Here is a 24,772-nt window from a genome sequence, read left to right as displayed (position 1 = left end):
AACGGCCATTAAAATCATTCAAGACAGAGGCTTCAAATGAGGTTCAAAATTCGAGTGTTTTAATATTTTAATCTTTAGGAACCAAAAAGTTGGGAATTGCGTAGTATCGAATGTTATAATTAACTTACAATAATAGTGTATAACATATTTCTTTACGTAGATTCTAATGACGTCATATAACAACAGAGCATCATCTCTCATATGATAAGCTCCGTTCAGTACAGACTGATCAAAAACCTGCAAAAATGAGATGGATATAACTGACTTCTATTACTGCGAAACCTGCTTTGTGAAATATACTACATCACTTCATTCAATTTCAGGTATGTGTAACAATGTTTGCAAATACGGATTCAAGATATGAAACGAATGAAAGATGTAAAACAAAAGCCAAGTAAGTACCGTCTTTGAAATGAATAACAGAACAAAAAGGTAATCATCTTTGCTTGTTGTCCATTTCATATTTGGTTTTACACCAATATCCATTCTCTTGAGTGCAATACGTCATACATAGGGATACATAACCATAACTCTATCTACGAAGTAATACATTTGGTTTTACATCCTTTGCTATCAAAGCTGTAAGCTTTAATAATTCACGATGACGGCTAATAGTAGATGTTCGATATACTATACTTGTTTTTTATTGTATGTGTTATTATTTGTATACCATATGCTTTAAACAGACAAAAGAAGGGGATTAGGTGCATATAAATCTTGTTTGTTTCCATCATATATTTCGCATGTACTATTTAAGGCATTCTAGACCATGTATTTTAGTTGTTGTTTGTCTATGTGTAAATGTCTATTTGCCCGTTGGAGTCTAGTGTTAAAAAAAAAGCATACCCCTCGTCTCTTTAAATCTTCAGGAAGAGTTCCATGTATATCCAATCTCCAGAAGGCCATACTAAAAAGTTGAAGTTTATATATAGAGATGTGTAATTAAAAAATAATGATCCCACATGTAATAAATGGTTTTACATATTCAAATCAATATATTGTAATATTTGTTGATGAAGCACTGCAGTCCAAATTGGGTGTTTCATTTAAAGATTTTACAGAGTCAAACAGAGAAAAACATCGAAGACAAGCAACTTAAATTAAGTTTTATGTATTATCTGTTAAAATTGTTAATATTCTTGAACAAATACAACTTTCATGGCAACTTGCTAATTTGACAAAATGAAGTTGTCCAAACATATTTGCAATGTATTTTGTGCAAATTTCTTACATAAGAATGAAATACTACCTGTCGAGTAACTGCAACTTTTGTGATGACTTAAGGGATTTTATTGATAATCGTTTAAAATTAAACAGAGGTAGTATCAAAGGCATTGATTATTACACTCATAATTGCCAAAAGGACAAATTCAGGGTTATAAAGAACTTAATTCTACAACTCAATAAAACATCTTCTATCACTAAATTTCTGACTTCTTTTTCATTATGCAAACGTGTGTACCCTTTTACTTTGACAATTTGACAAAGAAAGTATGTATTCTTTCACATCAATAAAGCTATTTCTCACCTTTTTTTCATTATGTAGAAGTGGCCGTTGATACCTGCACTTGAAGTTTTGTCTATTGATCCACCAGGATTTATCAACGTGCCAAGTGCTAAACTATAGAATAAAGAGATTTGATTGCAGTTAGCTGAGGTTTTATCTTATGTCATGAACTCTAGTGTATATATTAACTTAAAGCATGACTGTTCAAGATCAGTAAGTAAAACAGGAAAATCGCAGATATTACTAGACCAGACATCTAGTTTTTAACTATTAAAATTGTTCAGCAGTATGGGTCGAAATATTTAGCTGATATTTAGTATTGAAATTGCATATTGACAAGTTACATATCTAGTGTCCCATTCAATCTTGTTTGAACTTACAGGCTAAAGTTATTTTACTTTTTTTCTTTTCTTAAAATTTGCAAAATTCTTATGATAAGTTACTGGTTGTAATATAAACGCTAGTGTGACTACATAAAATATGATAATTTGAAATAAAACATATACCTATTTATTGCCATGAGATATATGAAATGTGGATTTAATAATTTCATAATCGGGTGTGATGGCGCTAGGTTTCTCTTAGCTGCGAGACTTATTCCTTCCATCATCAAATGAGTAAAATCTGAAGTAAAAATACAGAAAATAGACATTATTTATATGAACAAGTTTAAAGATCAACATAGCATAACGAAACATGTCCTGGTTCTAAATCATATTAACTACCTCCTTAGATCATCAAACATGTAGATTTTGTTTACATAGAGTTCGCTATTACAACCTTGAGTGCTATCGATTTTAACAATGGTTTCCACTAAAAATCGGTAGAGGAAACAATAAACGAATACTGAAAGTTAACACCACAACTGTCATTTAACTTTATATTGATATTGCACCAACTTCAAGCTATCACAGTTAAGGACTATACCAGAAATCGTCTCTTCACAACAGAAGAAAAAAATCAGCTTTTTAATACTATGCAACAATCATTAATTTGAATGTTTAGCTAAAGAAATCAGAATGCATAGCTAATACACAATACCGTCCTTTTGTTCTTATGTGTTAAAATAAAAAGGGACAAATGAAAATTTCCAGTATCAGTTCTAAATACCCAAACAAAAAGTCTTATGAAGAACGTATTATGGCTGGGTCGTCCAAATATTAATATACACATCTCTCCAAAGTTCTTATCGCCATTCTTTCTTCAGATGGCCTTGTCGAGTCGAGTGAGGGCAGTCGTGGGATCTAACCCGGTTGCGTCAAACAAAATATTTTAAATGAGGTATTTGTTGCTTTTCCGCTAGGCACACAGTATTAAACACTGGTCGTCTCTGAGTGAGAATGAAGTTTCTAGATAGTATGTTATGGCATCCCGAGGCATGTTATCTTTTGAAGTAGACTATTAAAATCCTGCTCAGTGTGACGGTATAGTACAAATAGGTATTTATCTAAATATGCATTTTATTTCCCGATGGAAGTTGAACAGTCATCATCATAATCCCTACGTTCCATGTATGCACTAACAAACTTTTTTGCTAAAATTTGAAAAAATAAACACTTCCGAGAAAACAAAATGCAATAATGAAGTCTTGGAATATTGTTTGAAAGGTTATTCTGTTGTTTTTTAAAATTAATCTCCCTCACCAATATATTTCCAAAACAATAAGAGTTATGCCAATAAGTTGTAAAAAGATGTATCTTTGATCAAAACATGTTCATACTTAAATGAGTAAGAGCTTGGTGATATGTAGAATCAGCTAGGCTGTACCACATCTTTGCTAACATCCAGGTGTACGTTGGATCTGATGGTAAGAAAACCTGTTTTAAAATATAAAATAATGATATAAAATGATATAAGGAATAACGAACCAACTGAACCGGTACATCATTCGATCTATATAAAACATAGACATGAAATCAGTCGCAATCAAAATTAATTAATATTTTTCAAACTATCATGTGCAATTCAATAATACGTTGACTAATATCTTGATAAAAGAGGGACGAAAGATACCAAAGGGACAGTAAAACTCATAAATCGAAAATGAACTGACAACGCGATGGCTAAAAATGAAAAGGACAAACAGTCAAACAATAGTACACATGACACAACATAGAAAAACTGAAGAATAAACAACACGAATCCCACCAAAAACCAGGGGTAATCTCAGGTGCTCCGGAAGGGTAAGCAGATCCTGTTCCACATGTGGCACCCGTCGTGTTGCTTATTTGATAACAAATCCGGTAAATGGTCTAATTCAGTAGGTCACGGTTTGTTTAAAAATTATAATACAGTCAGAAGTTAACTAAGTAAAGAGCTTGATAACATCCATATATATCGGATCATAGTTAGAGCAACCATGTTAACCGTACATTATCTTAATAAGATTGACCCTTTTAGTTAGGTGATAGACAAATGCCATAGCCTGATAATTTTGTTTTAATAGATTACCTCCATTAGGAATGCAAAAACCTTATTTTTGAAAGGATTGTGTATATAAATACGTAAAAACGTTAGGAGCTATATTAGGCCACAATGTAATATGCCGCAGGAAGGAATATCATCCTACCCGGACGCATATAAGTTTTTACCCATAGGAACCTTAAAAAATAAGGCTTAATTTATATAAAGTCAACATTGTCTCAGGAAATCTGAATACTTTGCTACTTTATCAATGGGAGTTTATTTTTTTTTATAGAAAAGTCTGTTATAAAACATGTCACTACCAAATAATTGACTACCGAACTTTTTACCTTTATCATCTCGTCATGAGAAATATGCTTTCCATATGATTACACGACCACATGTAGTTAGAAAACGTCAATTCTATATGTTTTGTTATTCATTTCTGTACCAAGTCAGCAGGATGCTGAATGATCAGCGAGTATCATGGTTTATTTTTATAGTATCAGTCGTATGCTTTTGATTGCATGGTCGTGTTTATATGTTTGAAAACCAGAAGAATAATCTGACACAAACGTAAGTTATAAATAAGGTATTCGTCACTTCTGAAATAGCTGTATGGGTATTGGCATAAGTCATTTGAGATCATTTGACAACGTTAAAATAAAATAGAGCAAATGGACATGGTCACTTACCGGATTACTTGGTCCTTTCTTTTGAAATAGCTGTATGGCTATTGGCATAAGACATTTGGCATCGTTAAAATAAAATAGAGCAAATGGACTTGTCATCTGCAAAAAATAAAAAAAAATTTCAGTATCCGTGTTCATTATTTTTGGATATATTTTTCCTCGCTTGCTTTAAAAGTCTTGATAATTGACTTCTTATTTACTAAGAATGAATATTTGTATGTAAGTATTGCATGTTCACTGAACCGTGACTGATTTACATAAATTTATTATACTGAATACTTTGTACACGTAGTTTCATTTTCAATGTTGAACTACAGGAAAATTAATTGTTTTGTTGTTTATACTATTATTTTCATTATTTTTTATTTTGTTTTAATCAGAGGAGATGCATACGAGAGTAGCTAATTTATATAAAAAAAAATCTGATGATTTGAATTCTCGAACGGACTGACACAATACACATTGTTATCAGTTATTCTCATTGTTGAAGGCTTTACGATGATATGTAAATGTTTATACTCACGACATTTGATTTCTCTAAGATAGTTGCTTTATTGTAAAATAAAATCACAAAAGTCATATCTTAATTCGTCATTGTTAAAATTTCATGATAGAGAATTTAACTGTATCGACTGAATAGAATTAAATTAGCAAATTATAAGATTACCTTAGAAGTGTTGGAAGATATTTAAATGATCGATTATACTTACAGAATCATGTCATTTCAACCGCGGGGAAATGTGTACTTTTTTGTCTTATGTTCAAAGGTCATAGGCTTAACATTTCTTCAAATATGTATGTAGGACTCGGAACTGCGATGGTTCTCCTAAGCGCGATGGTCACGCTACGGTGCGATGGTTCTCGCTAAAGTGCGATGGTTTACATGCTGAATTGCGATGATGGCATTGTGACGTTAGCTTTGTTGATAGCTACGCTGAAGTGCGGTGGTGGTTACGCTGACGCGCGATGGTCTGTCTGTGTCTGCAAGAAAAATAGACACAAGATGTTTAAATGCAACAGTATCACTAAAGGAGCATACCAAAAAGGGTATTTGTCTTGGTCAGAATTTGTTTTTCACGCAATGCGCTAACATTTTTGTATATTTTTTCGATGCATTTATTTAAAATAACTATATTGAGAAATATAGCACACTAAAGGTACTGGAAAAATCTTTGATTCAAAATATATGTTTTGTCAGTCGTTCCCTGAGATTTGACAACCGTAGTTTACCATCTTCGTATTTGGTAAATCGTTTAACTTTTGTTCAGGTCAAATAAAAAAAAATAATGTTTTTTAATCTAATTTCAATTTTTTTTCCCGATTAGCACGCATTAGTATGGGGATGCTAAATTACGGAAATTTCGAGGAGTTATTACAGGAATACGATGTGAATGAAGTTATGTCAATCAGAGACATGATACGGAAGAAGGAAACAGTAATCTCGGAACTCAAAGACAAAATTGTGGAAGAAATTTCGGAAGAGGATATTCAAGAAGAGATATAAGAAGCCGACAGGTATGAATTTGATATTCAAATTACTTTAACAAAATTAGCAAAAGTAATCCGGGAAGCAGATAACACAACATCTACGAAACAACAACAATTAAACCAGCACGCCACAGAATTTACACTTTCAAACAACCAAATAAACCCGACTCCAGTAAGTTTCACGCCAGCAAATAATTCAGCTTCTACATTTTTAAACTCCAGTATGTACCAAACATTACCAAAGCTTACCCTACCCACGTTCGGAGGAAATATACTGGAATGGAAGCCATTTTGGGATTCCTTTTGTGCAGCAGTACATAAAAATTTGTCTTTAAACGACGGTCAGAAGTTTAACTATTTAAGGTCTCAATTGTACGGAGAAGCAAGCCGGTGCATCTCAGGATTACAAATAACAAACACAAATTACGCCCAAGCCCTACATGTATTGAAACAGAGATTTGGTCAACCCCACAAAATTGTGAATGTCTATATGCAAAGTCTTATCAGTCTACCTAGTCCATTCGCAAATGTTAGAGACATAAAGAACTTTTACGACAGTATGGAGAATTATATTCGAGGTCTTGAAGAAATGGGCCAGACACATGAATCGTATGGGAGCCTTCAAGTACCAATAATCTTAAATAAAATTCCCGAATTCGTACGACAAAATATGGTACCCGTTAATGGAAATGATAGATGGAATTTACAGTTGCTACGTGACGCAATTCAACATGACATTACTATCCAAGAAGCAGGTCAGTCAGTAAGTTGTTATAAATCAGAATCCGAATATACATCTACGTCAGCATTTATAGTAAGTACAAAACGAAACTACGATTCAAATAACAGAAATTTAACCAGCAACTCTGTATATATTGTAACAACATTCACGCTCCAACTACATGCATGACGATAATAAAATTGAGAATGGAAATGGGGAATGTGTCAAAGAGACAACAACCCGACCATAGAAAAAACAACAGCAGAAGGTCACCATATTGATGACAGAAAGCGCACAGTTAAGGAGAACCAGTTATGTTTTAATTGTTTGGGAAGACACAGAATTACAAACTGCAAATCAATAAATACATGTAAAATTTGCGGTAAACGACATCACACAAGTATTTGCAATAAGGCGGAGCAAATACGCAAAACGAAAGAAAAAAAGAAAAGGAAAATTACAATTCAGAAAAACTAGAAAGCAATATCTTAGTAGCAAGCATGCACTCATTAACGACATCAATAAGAGCTCAAGTACTTTTGAAAACTGCGATAGTTACAACTCGTCTGACAAACCCAATTTTAGTCAACCAAACACCTTATTAGACGAAGGTGCACAGCGCAGTTTTATTACAAAGGATATGGCAGAAAAACTGAACTTGAAACCCGTAAGAAATGAAGATATAAAAGTCTCCGGTTTTGGTGAAAACACCTTCAAGTGGCTACTGTTTATTTACGAGCCCAGACTACAGAATTAATACCAATTAATGTACTTATCGTTCCAAAGATTGCTAGACCCATACAAACATACGCAAGAAACCATTCGTACTTAAATGGATTAAATGTAGCACACCCTGTATCAAATGACGAGGACTTTGAAGTCTCAATATTAATCTGCGCTGATTATTTTGGGATATTGTTGAGGACAAAGTTATTCGAGGACCGAGACCAACCGCAGTGAAATCGAAAGTAGGCTACCTATTATCTGGGCCTATGCATCGAAATTCATCAGAACATTACACTCCGTCATTTTCATCAAGCATGAATATCTTAACCCCGCACAGACATGAAGAACGTGAGAAAATAAAGACATTGGAGAACTTTACGACAAGCCGTGTTCAATACATACCACCCACCGTTCATGCAGATATGTTACGAACAGATCTTACGAAGATTAAAAGCGTTTTCAACTATCGCCCAGTATCGCACATTTCGCGGGATATCCGAGATACAGAGCAATTGACACCGTAAAATGTGTTTCAAGGAAGGCGAATATCACCGGAGAACTTTATGCACACAGAGGACAATATGAACGCATCAACCCGTACTGAGAGCGTATCACCGTGTAACAGGAAAAATCTATACACATTTAGTCATCGGTTCTATAGTTCTTATCATGAACATTTCGCCAAGAGCAAAGTGGAAATCTAGTGTAACAGAAGATGTGATTACAGGATTAGATGGACTTGTTCATGCTGCAAAGATTCGTACATCAAGTGGACTTATTACTACACGGCCAATTGTTAAACTGTTCCTCTTGAAATATGAACAGTAAACTCATTTTGAGGCCCCCAGAATGTTGTAAATTACTTTATTTTCTTTTATTATAGACATTTTCGTATAATTGCTAAACGTCTTAATGTCGTTTACCGCGGTAATTACGTAACTGTATGTTCGACGTCGCTACTTAGCGACAATATTGTATTCATATGTAGTTTTAGATAAAGATTTCGTTCTATGAAGACGTTCTTCATTATTTCGTTAGAATATATGTCAAACATGTTGTAGACAATTATCACAGTAGCCACAATAATGAGACTAGAGCCACGGTGTTATTACAAATGAGGATCTATCTCGAAAATAAAACAACATTATATCAACTTGATATAACAAAACATTGCTAATACTAACATTTTTGTTATTAAGTTGCCCATGTGGCGCTTAATTAAAGATAAATCAAAATTAATATATAAAAGATCAATATACTTTATTTATAGTGCAAACAGTTTGTGAAATAATTCCAAAGACTGATTCGCCAATTTGCTGGTCAAGTTTATCTTTCATGCGCTTTGCTTCCAATAAATTGCCTCCACGTGTAATGCACTTTCCAGGACTTAAATGTTCGTTACATTCTTTTTCACTCCCTTTCCTCATTTAGCATGAAATCTTCATCTACAACCCTTTCAATCTGCTTCAAATCTATGTTGTATTTGAAAACGTCACAATATTTTAACGTCATTCTAAACCATAGCACCTCATTGTCGGGACCATCGTACGTCGGCGTGGACCATCGCATTCAGCGTCCCCATCGCACCTCCGAGTCCTACATGTATATAACTGATAGGTTTATATACCTGTTGTTAAACCTAAGCTATTGGTCTGTTTATGGCTTCGAAAGCGGTGTCGAGGTTATTATGTACATTTATACAATGCACGTCGAGTTTCTCTCACACATTGGACTTCATATCCAAGCATTTCTAATTTTAACAAATAAACGGACTTTTAGTTTCCAAAGTAACGTATTTTTTTTTTTATTAAAAGCAAGATATTTCTGCCTTTGAGAATAGGAAATATTAACGTTATATACGCGTGATCATTATGAATGAATCTACAAGACGCAGAACACATTGAAGGTGTATTGTAACAAAATATATTTCAACGTTTTAATGTGAAGTTAACGTTTGCGAAAAGTTCTTGTCGCATAACTGTTATGGAAAATCTTATTTTGTTTAAGTTGAATTTTGCCTATTGCGTTATCATATAGAACTACAACTACGAAAGATAAAAATCTTTTACAAATTAGACAAATAAAAATGATACTATAAAACATGGACACCTCTTTAACAAAACAAAAAAGAAGACAAATGCCAAGTACAGATAATACAATTAAAAAAGCAGACCAAATTGAAAACTAGGTATGAAATGACACACATTTTCATTGGTGAGATCTGGTTCTTCAGAAAAGTAGCCACATTTTACTCTAAATTTTGCACCTACTTTTTTTTTTTTACGTATGATTAAAACTTGTAGTTCAGAATACTTTGTAATGCGTTAAATCTGGTGTAACGAAATATGTACAAGTGTTGCACTGAAGCATTTATATATAGAATATTGTCAATGAAAACTAAGGATAACTTTGTATCAACTGTTATAAATGCAACTCAGTATAGAGTTATAAATACTTCTTACAATGTGTTCCCCCATAGTTGGACAGCCTTCCAATATCGCCATATCTATAATAAACAACCTTTTATCGTCCATGACTTGTTTCATTGTCTTGCCTTCTAGGAACGGTTTGACCATTGTTTCAGTCACTCCAAAACTATGAAATAGAAAAATAAAATGCAAACGATAAAAAGTATCGGTAACTGAATAAGTAATATTGTTGTTTAACTGGATCTAAAATCATTTATTCATGTCTTTACCAATGTTGAAAACAAATCTGAGTTGATCATGACAGACCACAAGTAAATTAGAATGAATAACAGATTAGTTTTAATTTGAGAATGCTATTGTCTTGATATCGATGTCATATGTGTGTTATGCATTACAATAAAAACCTGCTTCAACAGAATTCTAAAGGAAAAATTATACTGAAATCGACATAATATACGTTTAATTGTCACCATCTGCTCGACCGGTAATTTATGTCTTCGTCTGTATTAACTTATGAAATGTTTTTCGCTGTTTCAAATTTTTAGAAACCAGAATAGTTGTTTAATTTGTAATTCAACCGATTCTATTCTATTTTTCGGAATGCATATGGACTCGCCCGACAGTATTGAATACATAACATGATATTTTCCCTTGTTGACGCACAGAACATGCCTCTTTTCTGAGTTTATGTTTTTACCTTGATTTGTCTTATCTCAAGTTATAATAATGTTATAACATTGATAAACTACTGTTAACTTATCACAAGTTATAAATATTTAATAACATTGATAAACTACTGCTAACTTATGTGAGGCCCATTTCATATTGGTATGAATTTTTCACAATGGAATGTCAAATGATCCATAACATATTTTCAGTGGATTTTATTGAAATTATAAGTGAAAATTAAAATAACAATCATACCGAACTCCAAAGAAAATGCCAAACCGACTAGTCCGTTACCAAAATCAAAAGTTTAAACACACCAAACGACGTGTTTTTTGTTAAAGTTTGTTGATATGCAGGTTCGAACTTTCATTTGCAAACGTTTTGTTGGTGATTTAGTGTACCAAGTTTACAGACCCATACATAATTATCCTATTTCACTCATATTTACTTTTTATGTATCATAGTGTATGCTTAATTGATTATTGAATGTACTAAACACTTACCTTTTAGGAATTTGGGTACAGAGATTCAATATGGAAGGATTCAAACCGTTCAACCTCTGTCGTCCAAAGTTAGCATCATCGTTGAAGGTTTTAGAACCCTGTAAACAAAATAATTATCATGACAATATACTATTAGTTTATTCTTAATGTATATTCCTTTGATGAAGTTACTATGTTGTATTTACAATCTTTATAGTACTTGTTTTTTTCATCCCTTATATATATTGTGATGTTCATCCAGTCTTAAAAAAGCACATAGACAAATCGGGGGAAAGAGCTTGGGAAGGGTGGTTTGGCACAGTGTATACATTTTGTTTTGTCTATATTTCAATAAAAAAGTGTAAACAAAAATACTGAACTCCAAACTCCAATGTAAATACAAAATGGCCAAGACCTTGAATCATGACTACAACAAACGCTCGATCTTATCATCCATCGGAACGATTAAAGTAAATGTCATAATCCAGAATGGGAAGAGGCATTTTCCGACGTAAATGATGGGTTAAACCAGGTTTTAATGCTAGCTAAACCTCCCATCGTAGGACAGTTGTTTATAGTTCCGTTATATCAATGAAATAAGACTTGCAATCTATGAATGCGTAGTTGGTTAATAAGACAATGATTGTGATCCAGCAGCTAATTCTGTGTAAAATACAGCAAACATACAACACATACCTGTGTTAAAAATATTAAAATAAAATACAAATTAGTTTGAGCCAAATTTGTGCACAAGTAATGTGTACATGGTGTATGTGTATATTATTTTAACGGAAAAAAATTAATTACATCTAATCTAATTTGGCATGTTTAAGAAATTATTATTGCACGCCATATATTTGTTAGAAGTTTTCACATAAGGTAGGTATTAATATTCTCACTTTTTTCCGAGTGTTAGCAAATGATAAAGCTAACAAATATGACGGCCCACGCCATGTCAAAATGATAACGACTCTAAAAGGACTGTTATCTTTTAACTTATTGTAAGCTAAATATTAAAATTTCCAACAAATGTATAGCTTTAATGAAGTGCTCTTAAACTTAAGAAAAAAAACAGAAGGAAAAAAATGTGTTCAATCCTTGCAATCCTTGCAATTTTTAACCCAAAAATGTGCAACTCGTAATTGACGAGCCGTTTTAATGTTAATTTTCAACACTATCACAAGCTTTAAAGCACGAAATTTTCTTATCATGCATTAGCATTGGAAGAAAATCTGAAATCTGTTTTTCACTATTCTAATTTTCACACAGTGGTTGTAAAAAGGATGCGATACATGTGGATTGACATATGGAGGGGGAATGGAACAATCGTAACTATGGACATTTGTGTGTCTGTGCAAAACATAAATATATCGAGAATTTCATATCGTTTCTGTTTACAAACCAAAAGCAGCACGAACTCATAAAATATAAGTAGTAATTACCTGTGGAATTCCAAACACTGGAGTATACACAGATTTCACGTCTTCAACATCTTTCCACTCGACGCCGCTAGCCATCACCAATCTCTGACTTTCATCTCGGTAAATTTTGCCTTTCAGTCCCATGTTGAACTTTACTCGAAAAAAACAGTTCTAACATTATTCATGGGGTATCCATCATTACAGAAAAACAGTACATGCAAAGCAAAATAAAAAAACCACCAAACAAACAAAAAACAAACAAAAAACAATACACAAAGCAAAGACACATGTAAAGCGCATGTATAGCAGTTCCTCATGTTATATAATTCTTCCAATTCAGGTTGTCAAAAAACATTCAATGATACATTTTCAGTTCAAAATTGAAAGAATCAGAGCTTCTTAACTCATATTTTGCGCTAACCTGTTAATGATTTGAATCCATTTATCAACATTATATAATGACATCTATAAAGCTAAGTACTGTAAGATTCAAGAGGCTGTTAAAAGAAATTAATTGATTGTGATGACCCGCCCATTTCCTCTCCGGCGTGTACATTTTCTGGTGGTCCGTTCCGAACGTTATATCACTTACTAATAGGTTTCTTATTTAAATTATCAGTCAGTAGGTCTAAGACTTGAAATCAAAGATGTCTTAAGATACTCCTAATCAGGATGGTCTTATGACAAGTCTCAGTTATAGTTATCGACTATTTTAATGCATTCTTTCGTCCTCTACAATAAAACACCAGCTTTCATTATTTGTAATATCTTCAATTTTTCACTTATTCTTACAACATTTGTATAAACTTCAAGATTATAAAAAAAACCGTTTTTTTTTTCTAAAGTGAACATTGATTGGTTAAATATTTCTCAGTCATGTCCTGTGTTTGAATTTGTTTGTTAGCTTTTTGGTCATGAATGTTTGTCTCTAATATTTAATTAACTGTGCATTTGTATTCAGATATCGCAGATCAAATTTATTCGTTCATTGTTTAATCATACGTTTTTTGATTGAGTTAAGTCTGCCAATTGATATTTTATCGTATGTTTTTCTTTGTTGTGATGTTATGCTATTGTTTCAGAAAAAGGGAGAAGGTTTGGATCCATTAAAACGTTTAATCCCGCTGCAAATGTTTGCACCTGTCCTAAGTCAGGAATCTGATGTACAGTAGTTGTCGTTTGTTTTTGTAATATATACGTGTTTCTCGTTTCTCGTTTTGTTCATATATAGATTAGACCGTTGGTTTTCCCGTTTGAATGGTTTTACACTAGTAATTTTGGGGCCCTTTATAGCTTGTTGTTCGGTGTGAGCCAAGGCTCCGTGTTGAAGGCCGTACTTTAACCTATAATGGTTTACTTTTTAAATTGTTATTTGTATGGAGAGTTGTCTCATTGGCACTCACACCACATCTTCCTATATCTATATATAACGCACCTTATAATAATATTAAATTTTAGTATGTTTAAACATGTAAACATCAAACATTAGTTTCTTGAAAAAAACGTTTGACTTAAATTTCATAAATTGCAGTTTGCAGAAATAAATGTTTTATTTCGATACAATGAATAGGAAAATAATATTGTATTTTGATGTCTCAATTTTTTTATTAATTTTAGGATTTAGATGAAATTGATCGTATAATACGAGTTTCTTGTAATTTTAATGTTATAGAAAGTATTGCACCAATGCATGTATACATATTTAGCTAAGTCCTGTAAACTGCCTTTTTTATATGTATTTTTTACGAATCTAATACGTATTATCGACACATAATATTTCATTCAATGATTGTTTTGGAAGTTTACCGGATCGTGACATTGATAAACAATCAACACATAGCACCTTGACAATGACTGCGTTTATAGAGCCATAATATTTAGTTTTTTCTTATTTTCCATGCGTACCCATTTTGTTTATTAAACTTTTCTTTGACAGTTTTAGATTGACTTTTGTATAAAATTTGTTATTTCAGGATCAATTATTTCTATTTGCCTCCCAATCCACATGTGTTAACATTCTTTCAACACTTGCGCTGTGTGGTGGCCGAAGATCTAACAAGAAATCGCGAAGTTTAGGTTACTGCATACTGGAAAATATGGGTGAATTTGTCTACAGGTTGACAATATTTCAATAGCAGTCCATTTATGAAGATTTTGCTGCTGATATAATGGATTTTCTTTAACATGAAAGCTCACGTGTTTTGAAGTAAAACTTCAAGTAAAGGAGTCATATTAAACTCTTTTGCTTAAATTTGAAGTTTGATATGACTGTAAGCCACTTTCAAAAACATTGCAGATGACAACATATGTGTATTGAGACCATCTTAGAACATACATTGCAGATGACACAGATATGTATTGAGACCATCTTATAACATTCATTGCAGATGACACAGATATGTACTGAGACCATCTTAGAACATACATTGCAGATGACACAGATATGTATTGAGACCATCTTAGAACATATTTTAGTCCGAAATTACTTGCTTTGATTAATTACCCATGCGATTTATATGGCAACAGAATAAAACACGATTATCTTAAATGGTTTTGTTTCGTGCTTAAATTGAATGATATTTCCTTGTTAAAAATAAAACAGATTTTGCTTTTTGGATTTTTTTTATAGCATTTTAATTTGTCATTTAAATTGCAAATAATTAAATGCAATTTTGTAGAAAAGAAAAGTACTTTTAAAAGTGTGTGCACATTAATATTTCCTTTTGATGTTTGACTACTCAACCTTATCTACTGCTAACTTTCGTTTATCATTTATAAATCTGTGTTTCTTTAATAAATCAAATAATTAATGCAATTTTGCAGAAAAGAAAAGTACTTTTAAAAGTGTGTAATATTATCTAGTGTTTGAATTTCTTGCACCGACTTGCAATTTCCTCCACAGTTCCGGCTATGGTGCATGACCATTTAAAATAAGGTGAAATGAAACTTTTGCTTTGTTTGATTAAACTTACTTGATAATCAAATGAGAATCTTTCGTCGTCTGGTAGCTCTTTTACCTAAAAGTATCGTTATTATCTTTAACATCATTACAGGCTATGGTTAATAAAAGAAAAGATTTTCACAACAAACATAATACAAAAAAAAAAGAAAAAAAAGTTTATATCGTACTTCTGACCTTCAAATTTATTTTATGTATGATGATAAATACTGAAAAAATAAACACTGACATCATGGCCTTTTTTTTTACTAGATTCTATAATAACGGACCATTCAAGATATTGTCAACCTTTTTATGGATCTCTTGGGACAATCGAATAAATCATTGTAGATTTTTGTTACCATTGCAAAATCTAGCCAATAACATGCTTTTTTAAGAAAGACTTTTCAGAATCACAAACTTGTGAATTATTCTATGAATCAACTATATACAGGCTTCATGTTTCTGGGTATAAATAGGTTCATGTAAACATAATTGCAGGAGTCTTCTATATATTATACACCAGACAATATGATACCTATATAATAATTTACGCACATATCTTTTGCACAATATCGATCGCAAAAAAGATTAGCCTTTATAATATGTAGGCAGCATTACAGAATGAACTGGTAAATGATTAGTGACAGTATGATACTGGCAGTATGCAATATTTTGCCTGATTTCATTGATGATGTACATACACTATCAGCTCTTTACATGTACGTATTCCTGTATCAAGTCAGGAATATGACAGTTGTTATCCATTCGTTTGATATGTTTGATCTTTTGATTTTGCTATTTGATTACGGACTTTGCGTTTTGAATTTTCCTCGGAGTTCGGTATTTTTACTTTATTTTATATTGCTCTAGCTATATGCAAAATATTTAATAGATTTAATATAGCATTTTTCAAATTTTATTGATTGTTTTGTAACTTACTGACTTTTTTACAAACTGACATTTTGAAAAGTAACCGAACTGTAAAATGCTTTTACTTCGTATGCTCTCAACTATTGAAAGTATGAACAAACGTATATGTCATGTACTAATTGCAATAATGAACATGTTTTGACATGTACAAAAAATATTGTACATGTTATAATTTGTACAATGCTATAACTGTATCAAAATGTATCACACCAATATTAATGGACAATAACCCCCAAAAAATGATGAAAATAGTATAGAGGTTAATGACATGATTTGTAATAATAGAAACATATTTCTATTTTAAAATTTTGTAAAACATGCAAAAGATTTTAAGCAATATGTTGTACATGTAATAACATGTCTGAGGTACTTTTGTACGTATCATAACTTGTATTTTTGCATTGTACAAATTATACTATGTACAATATTTTGTACATGTTATAACTACGGGGCGCCGAAATGGGATTCTTGAGATTTTGTACTCGAAATTCAATTTTGTACGGACAAAAGTGAGTTTTGTTCAACAAAAATTAGTTCAGTTTAACAAAATTTCTAGCATACTACAAATTTAAAATTTTGTCATACAAAGTTATCTTTCAGTGGACAAAAGTTACTTTTGTCATGACAAAATTCATTTTTGTAACACAGACTTTACTTTTGTTACCTAATTTGAAAATTGGGCGACAAAAGTCAATTTTGTATGCAAAAATGTTTAGTTTGGATTTTGAGAACTAATTTGCATACACTATTGACTTTTGTGAGACAAAATTGACTTTTGTGAGACAACATTGACATTTGTGAGACAAAATTTACTTTTGTGAGACAAAATTGACAAAATTAAATTTTGTCTCACAAAATTGAGTGTTGTCTCACAAAAGTAAATTTTGTATGCAAATTTGTTTAGTTTGGATTCTGTGAACTAATTTGCATACAAAATTGACTTTTGTGAGACAAAATCACAAAATTGAATTTTGTCTCACAAAAGTCAATTTTGTTTCACAAAAGTCAATTTTGTTTCACAAAAGTCAATTTTGTCTCACAAATGTCAATTTTGTCGTCACAAAATGGAATTTTGTAGTCACAAAATCGACTTTAGTGAGACAAAATTGACTTTTGTGAGACAAAATTGACTTTTGTGAGACAAAATTGACTTTTGTGAGACAAAATTCAATTTTGCCAATTTTGTCTCACAAAGAGTCAATTTTGTCTCAAAAAAGTCAATTTTGTCTCACAAATGTCAATTTTGTCTCACAAATGTCAATTTTGTCTCACAAAAGTCAATTTTGTCTCATAAAAAGTCAATTTTGTGTACAAATTTGTTTAGTTTGGATTCTGTGAACTAATTTGCATACAAAATCGACTTTTGTAACACAAAATTCACTTTTGTGAGACAAAATTGACAAAATTGAGTTTTTTCTCACAAAAGTCAATTTTGTCTCACAAAAGTCAATTTTGTCTCACAAAAGTCAATTTTGTCTCACAAAAGTCAATTTTGTCTCATACAATTGACTTTTGTGTTTTAATTTCCATATCAGGTAACAAAAGTCAATTTTGTATGCAAATAACTTTATATTTGCATACCTTTTTGACAAAATTGACTTTTGTCATGACAGAAATGAATTTTGTCATAACAAAAATGAATTTTGTCATAACAAAAATGAATTTTGTCATAACAAAAATGAATTTTGTCATAACAAAAATGAATTTTGTCATAACAAAAATGAATTTTGTCTACAAAAATGAATTTTGTCATAACAAAATTGAAGTTTTCATAAAACAAGTCTGTATCACATAGTTTTGTAAGACAAAAATGATTTTGTTATGACAGAATTGAATTTTGTACAAAACCAAAAGAGTCCCATTCGGCGCCCCGTTAATAACCAGTACAAAATTTCAACTTGAACACGACATATTTATTCAAGTACTGCAAAATAAATGTGTTTGCGATTGTTAAACAATGACCATAAATTCGAGATGAATCATTACTATGTATATCATAAAAGGATGTACATAAATGATGCTTTTAAAATTTAAAAGACGATTTTGTAATAACAAACAGTTAGAAAATTACATTAATTATTACCTTTTTTTGCGCATTTGGACCAATCAGAAATAAATTAAATGTAATGGTCAATAAAACGTATCTTCTGGTGATTTTTATTTCTGTCAAAATGGAGATAACCCGGTTTCGAATAATGTGGAAATGCATTTCAAATTTGATACTGACGTACAATTTGTATTCATAAAAAGCAAATATGAATATACTTATTAAAGGTATGTATACTTTTGTATGCTTGTATACATCGCTTTGGGGTATATATATCAAGGAAATAACTTTATTAAACGTCAATTCATTGTACTTATTCCTTACATAAAAGAATATGAAGTAGTCAAGTGGAATATTCACGTAAGTTACAATATTTTAGCTCATTCTACTGTATGCTTACCTGAGCAGGTAATCCAGGTACCTTAACTTGAATCTGGTAATCTCTCTGTATGCTCTGAAGCTCTAACATTCTCATTTGTTTGAATGGATCGTCTTGTGGTAAACATGTGTCTATGTGATTGAAGAAGTAACGCTGGTTCTCTTTGATCCATTTCATTGCTGGGAATATTGATGTGATGTTCGTTGCCAAATTGGTTACTTCAATCCAATCTAAATACCAGTTGCTGAACAAACCATAAGCGTCTCGCCATAGCTCAATTCTTTGTACTTCTGGTATGTTGACTTCAGAATCAACAGAATAGTTATCAATATTACCTCTTTCGAAATCATTTTTAAAAAAGGTATCAAGAGTGAACTTGTTTGTCTGGATACCTTTTCCGTAAAGTACTATATAAACATTAGCATCAGTCCCTGCTCCCTTCTTGTCTCCAGTTTTCACCGCTATCTTGTAGGAAGCCATATTACTGAACGCTGCAGTTGATCACCTGTACCACAGTTAAATATATATTTTTTTATATGCTTGAGTAATCAACATTACCTCAAAAATACTCTTAAAATGTAACGTACATTCGCTTAAAAAATCATATTTTACAGATGTAAAATGTACTATTATCATTTACGATCTATTTAATTTTATGAACACTTAAAAAATCATATTTTTTAAGTGTTCATAAAATTAAATAGATCGTAAATGATAATAGTACATTTTACATCTGTTGCAGATTTCTTTAACATCAGTAAACAACAAAATCAATAAATTATATAGTTTACAAAATGTATAACATATAAACGAATGTGTATTAAAAATTATATCTTGTACTGTTTCGTGTTTAAATTTCTATAACCGCCTTTTTTCTGATTAATTTATGTAAATGTGCATGAAGTAAACTGAAACCAAAGAGGTAAAAAAATGTATCAATTCATCTTGAAGGGCTACAGTAGGATGCCCCCTTAGGTAATAATCTCACGATTAAGAATTGTTCACCTTTGAGAAAATAAAACACAAGAGTAAAACGCATTTGCACATTTATAAAGGTCACATATAGTTTTGAATGAAATGACCGTTCACTATGTCGACCGACCACCCTCCCCCTTTTCTTTTTTAACTTATGTTAAAAGTCGGAATAGACCATGTTGGACCACATTGGATATAACCATCCATATAGTCATAATACGTTTAGTATTCAAATATAAGGTATACATTTATCCTGTAGTTTAAGAAGGTGGTTGTGTATTATTTTGTTGTTGTCCAGTGGTATGCAAAAACTTCTTTTATAAATGTATAGTGTCAGTGAACAAAACATTGTAGGTCACCAATGGCAGGCGTACTAAATATTTTGAGATACATTCATTTATCTATCCCAAAGAGCAAAGTTTTATAATGTAAGCCTTCCATTGATGTAAAGAAAAGTTTAACGATCACATGCATTAACCTGTATTTTACAGCTGTAATAAAGGTAAATTATTTTCTGTGTGTATTGATGAGAAGTCCTGAAGTTCAACAATTAGTTCAAGCCAACTCTCCTGATAGAGCAAATCTCAATTAAAGTCAAGACAGTAACCCACATATTTGAGCATTGTACACCAGTTACCAGCTCAAAACACAACTAAACCAAATTTTACATAAGGGATATCTGTGTGTTAACCAAAACATAATCCTTGCAAGTCACACTGGCTAAAAGCAGGAAGATATGTTAGAATACTAATTTTTTTATAGACAATCAAAACAGTTTTGACCCTTGAGAATCACTCAGCATACAAAATAAAATTTTGAGTTCCTGCCTGATCAAGTCAGCTTGCAACCTTCAGTGTGAGGAAGAACCTGCCTGCCCGAAAATGCGTCAGCCAGGAAGTGGAGTGTCTCCACAGAGAAGATGAGAATAGACATCTCATCTGCAGCCGGGCTGTGCAAGGTCTGCATCAGGGGATAGCCCATGTGCTAGTAGAGTAGCAGGGGTCTATCAAACTGGCGCTGGAATAATTTAGATCAAATTTGTCCCCGAAATGCTTGGGGATGAATGAAATTTTAGAAATGACCAGTGATAAAATTCCATCAAGGAAATATAATATGAAAAGAAAAATAATATATTTCACTAATAAAATTGCTGAAATGTTTATCTTGTCATGAAACATTATTGAAGGTGTTAGGAAGGTGGACGGTGGGTGGTAAATTGAATAACAGCACTGTAAACTGTATCAACTAGTCAGACTGCTGTGAACCTAGAAAGTGATTATACAAAGACCATGCATATGGCTTCACACACAGATTGGGTACATCAATCATACAGTGGAAGGAGACTGACATCACTTGACCTTCAGAATGATATACTAATTGCTGTGCAATAAATTTTATATGATCTGTTATCATAATCTGCATTTCCTCACCAAGAGTAATTGTTTGTGACATGTGTCTGATTAGGAAAAGATTAATGTTTGTCCTGGTGAGACTCCATAACCTCAAAGTGTCAAATACCATAGAAATTTTTCTCAAACTAAAACAGGCGGTCAATGATGTTTAATGTATCAATGATGTCAGCATCTTTCACCAGATGTTAATTATACTCTTGTTTGTATAAACAGAATTTATATTACATGTAAGTAAAATATTAAGAATGTAATCTATATTGGTTTTTTATAACGATTTTTTTCAAAATGGAAAACAATAGTAAATAGCTATAGTTTATATTTACGGATACAGTTTTGAGCAATTATCTTTCGCTTTGCGTGATAACTGAAAACTATTAGAAACGGTAAATTGCTAAACTAGCAAAATGGCAAAATATGTTTTCTTTAATGTTAATTGTAGTTAACGTTTCAAATGTTTCTAGTACTGGTATTAATTTCATGGACACACACAGGACGCTTAATGGCCTTCCACCAGAGACCAAATAAAACAGCTTTTATAAACTATAGATCACGTTATGATTCTCAGCAATGACAACAATTTATACCGCATATTCAGGTATGGTATAAAACGATTCAAACAAGAAAAACGAATGGCTTTATTAATGAACAAAACAATGATCAATAAACAAATATGATATGCAGCAAAAAACGACAACCACTGAATTACAGGCTCCTGAATTGGTTAGACAATATACAGAATGTATGATGGTAAACTTGTTTGTGGGATATGTATATTTAATTTGTTTTTTATCCAATCAATTCTATCAGATAGATAGAGGTATATAAATTTATATGCCAACGATGTCGTAATACACAATAAGGTTTGTTTCTTGTCACTGTCATACTAGTGAGAGGTTGAGCTAGCTATGAAATTAGATTTATTCCACCATTTTCTAAATAAGAACATGCCTGTACCAAGTTGGGGATATGCCAGATTATTGTCAATTTGTTTGATGTGTTTGAACTTTCGGTTTAGCCATTTTATTCAGGACTATCCGTTTTGAATTTTCCTCGGAATTGAGTATTTTTATGATTTTACTTTTTTTCTTTTGCTAGATAGCTATTTGGAAAAATATGTTAAAAGAATGAATTAAATGCAAATAGCTTTAGTTTAGTGATTTAACTTCATTTTTTATAACAAAGCGAATACCATCACATCAGGAGGAATTATATAATAAACTTACATCTTCTCCAATGTCTGTGGAGTCCTTTTAAAGTTTGATAAACACTCACTGGTATAAAAATCTTATTTTATTTCAACTATCAGATACAAAAACAAACACAAGATATTTCAAGGAAAATAATCATCGAAGTATGTTGTTACTTGTTTTTTATGTTTGTCGTTTGTTCTTTCTTTAATCATGTCATGACAGTTTTTTTTCAACTTTTGATATAAAAAAGAAGATGTGATATGATTGCCAATGAGACAACTCTCTACAAGAGACCAGAATGACACATTATTATGAGCTAGCTTTTTCTTTGTGTTATCTTTGAACCTTCGATAACTTTAAGAGCTAATGTTAGCATTCTCGCCCAATTATATTAGCGTATTCTTTAATATGCAAATGATACAAGAATTATCAGTCAATATTCCGTCAGATGTGTCATCATACTTATTATTAATATAGATAATAGTAGTTTTCGCTGTTTAAGTTGCATGAAATCGATTTAAAGGACAAATTCAGGTAAATGTCTCATCATTTTGTTCACCAACATAACTTGCTATTGGAAGAAGAATGCGAATACTCGCCAATGTGTATATCTGATAACCAGCACAAATTTGCGAAAAAAAACGAACATGCACCACATTATGACCATGGAGAGCTCATGATTTAAAACATTTGTATCATACATGTATCAGAAAAAAATCTTCATCACATTGATTTTACAAGATTGAAATTAATTGAGCTGGATGTATCGTATGTGATAAAGATACACAAATAAGCTTACCTTTGTAATATGAGTGCCTTCTTGAACGTCGAATAATAAAAGATAAGAGTATAAAAAAATACTCATATATGAACCTCGAAAAGAATCCGTAAGGGTGTGACAAATTTGTCTCCTTTTCAGATTCAGACGGAAACAATAAACGGAAAAATTATATTTTAAACATTCTACCTCCGGAAGCCATGTTAGATGACAGATACAACTTTTAACAGTTAAATGTCGGCTATTTACAACATGTATTAACTTATGTTGTTCTTATATTCGTTAGAGGTAATTAAAAGTAGAAAGCTGATTTTTTTAGATTCTTTAATGATCCTTTGAATACACTTATTCATAAAGGTTTCAATTTAACACTCAAGTGAAATATTGGAAATTTTGTTTTTATCGGTACTAACAACAGTTTTGTTTTTCTGTACTTTATTTCGCCTTTTTAACATTTTATTTATTCGAGCGTCATTGATGAGTCTTTTGTAGACGAAACACACGTCTGGCGCAAATATAAAATTCAATCCTGTTATCTATGATGAGTTGATCTTATATATGATCTCTATGTATCATCCCATAGAGACATAACTACAAGTTGCAACTGTTACCAGTATAAAAACATATTATTACGGTGAAAAATGTATTTTGAAGTCGGCAAAAAGTAAAGGAATGGGTAGTACATAATTTTGATATAAGTTTAAACTTTAACAAGGCCAGAGCATATAAATGTTGTAAACATGCAGCGCAGCCCTCTGTTTTGACCTTTGAATATAATAGTAGTGCATATCAACTTTCCATTCTAGGATATATTTTTTACGAAACTTCGTAGTAAAAGCGTCACACTTTTAGCCACAGTGGGAGTTCCTATGGGAAATTACCTTGTCTATATTTATAAAAATGCAACCTTTATTAGCTAATATATAGCTCGAACCCTCCCATCACACATACAGCAAGTTGTATTTTGCAGTGAGTCACTGCGTTGATGGTTTAGCTAAATCGGCTGTGTATTTTCATGTGCTAGTGTAGGTTGTTTTGTGTAATGTTTCCATTTTTATTCTGTAGTTAGTCACTACTTCGGTTTTATCATGTATGTCTATCATAAAGTCATTTTATAAAATTTACTGTTGGCAAAAGTAGAAATTATTCTAAATAATAAGGATGTTCTTATCCCAGGCAGAAAACTCTAGCTGTATTGGTCGCAAAGTTTTGGTCCTCTGTGCTCTTTCACTTCGTACTTTTTCGAACGTTTTTCATGTGAGTCACTGGTAAGTCTTGTGTGGACGAAACGCACGTCTGGCGTATTAAATTTTAAATCTGGTACCGTTTGTAAGCTATAATTCGTGTGTTTCTCTGTCCTATATGTTCTTCCATTTATTTGTATTGTAGTCCTGTCATGTAATGTTGTCATTTTAATGTTATATTTAATATTGTGATAAAAGCGGAAGGTTTGGCATGCCACAAAACCAGGTTCAACCCACCATTTTTGTCTTAAAATGTCCTGTACCAAGTCAAGAAAACAATGTTATATTATCGTTGTTTCTGTGTGTGTTGCATTTTAATGATGTGTTTCTGTTGTGTC

At 31.9% G+C, this 24,772-nt stretch overlaps 1 protein-coding gene across 1 annotated transcript in view; it reads right to left on the bottom strand.

Annotated features, from left to right (window-relative positions):
* LOC139484662 (allene oxide synthase-lipoxygenase protein-like) overlaps nt 1-23,408 on the bottom strand; it is a 30,860-nt gene extending 7,452 nt beyond the window's left edge. Inside the window, exons 1-12 of the mRNA XM_071268514.1 lie at nt 23,212-23,408; nt 18,857-19,340; nt 15,511-15,555; nt 12,560-12,688; nt 11,139-11,236; nt 10,000-10,132; nt 4,606-4,701; nt 3,228-3,324; nt 2,014-2,131; nt 1,529-1,621; nt 847-907; nt 129-237 (exon numbers count right to left, since the gene is read on the bottom strand). Of these exons, the coding sequence (XP_071124615.1) occupies nt 129-237; nt 847-907; nt 1,529-1,621; nt 2,014-2,131; nt 3,228-3,324; nt 4,606-4,701; nt 10,000-10,132; nt 11,139-11,236; nt 12,560-12,688; nt 15,511-15,555; nt 18,857-19,315 (1,438 nt within the window). The 5' untranslated portion in view covers nt 19,316-19,340; nt 23,212-23,408. The remainder of the gene's footprint in view (nt 1-128; nt 238-846; nt 908-1,528; nt 1,622-2,013; nt 2,132-3,227; nt 3,325-4,605; nt 4,702-9,999; nt 10,133-11,138; nt 11,237-12,559; nt 12,689-15,510; nt 15,556-18,856; nt 19,341-23,211) is intronic.
* Between the last annotated feature and the right edge of the window lie 1,364 nt (nt 23,409-24,772).

Source organism: Mytilus edulis, chromosome 8, assembly GCF_963676685.1.
Source record: "Mytilus edulis chromosome 8, xbMytEdul2.2, whole genome shotgun sequence".
NCBI classification, from domain to species: domain Eukaryota; kingdom Metazoa; phylum Mollusca; class Bivalvia; order Mytilida; family Mytilidae; genus Mytilus; species Mytilus edulis.
Note: the sequence above shows the minus strand (reverse complement) of the source record. Positions and strands in the feature narration are given on the sequence as shown.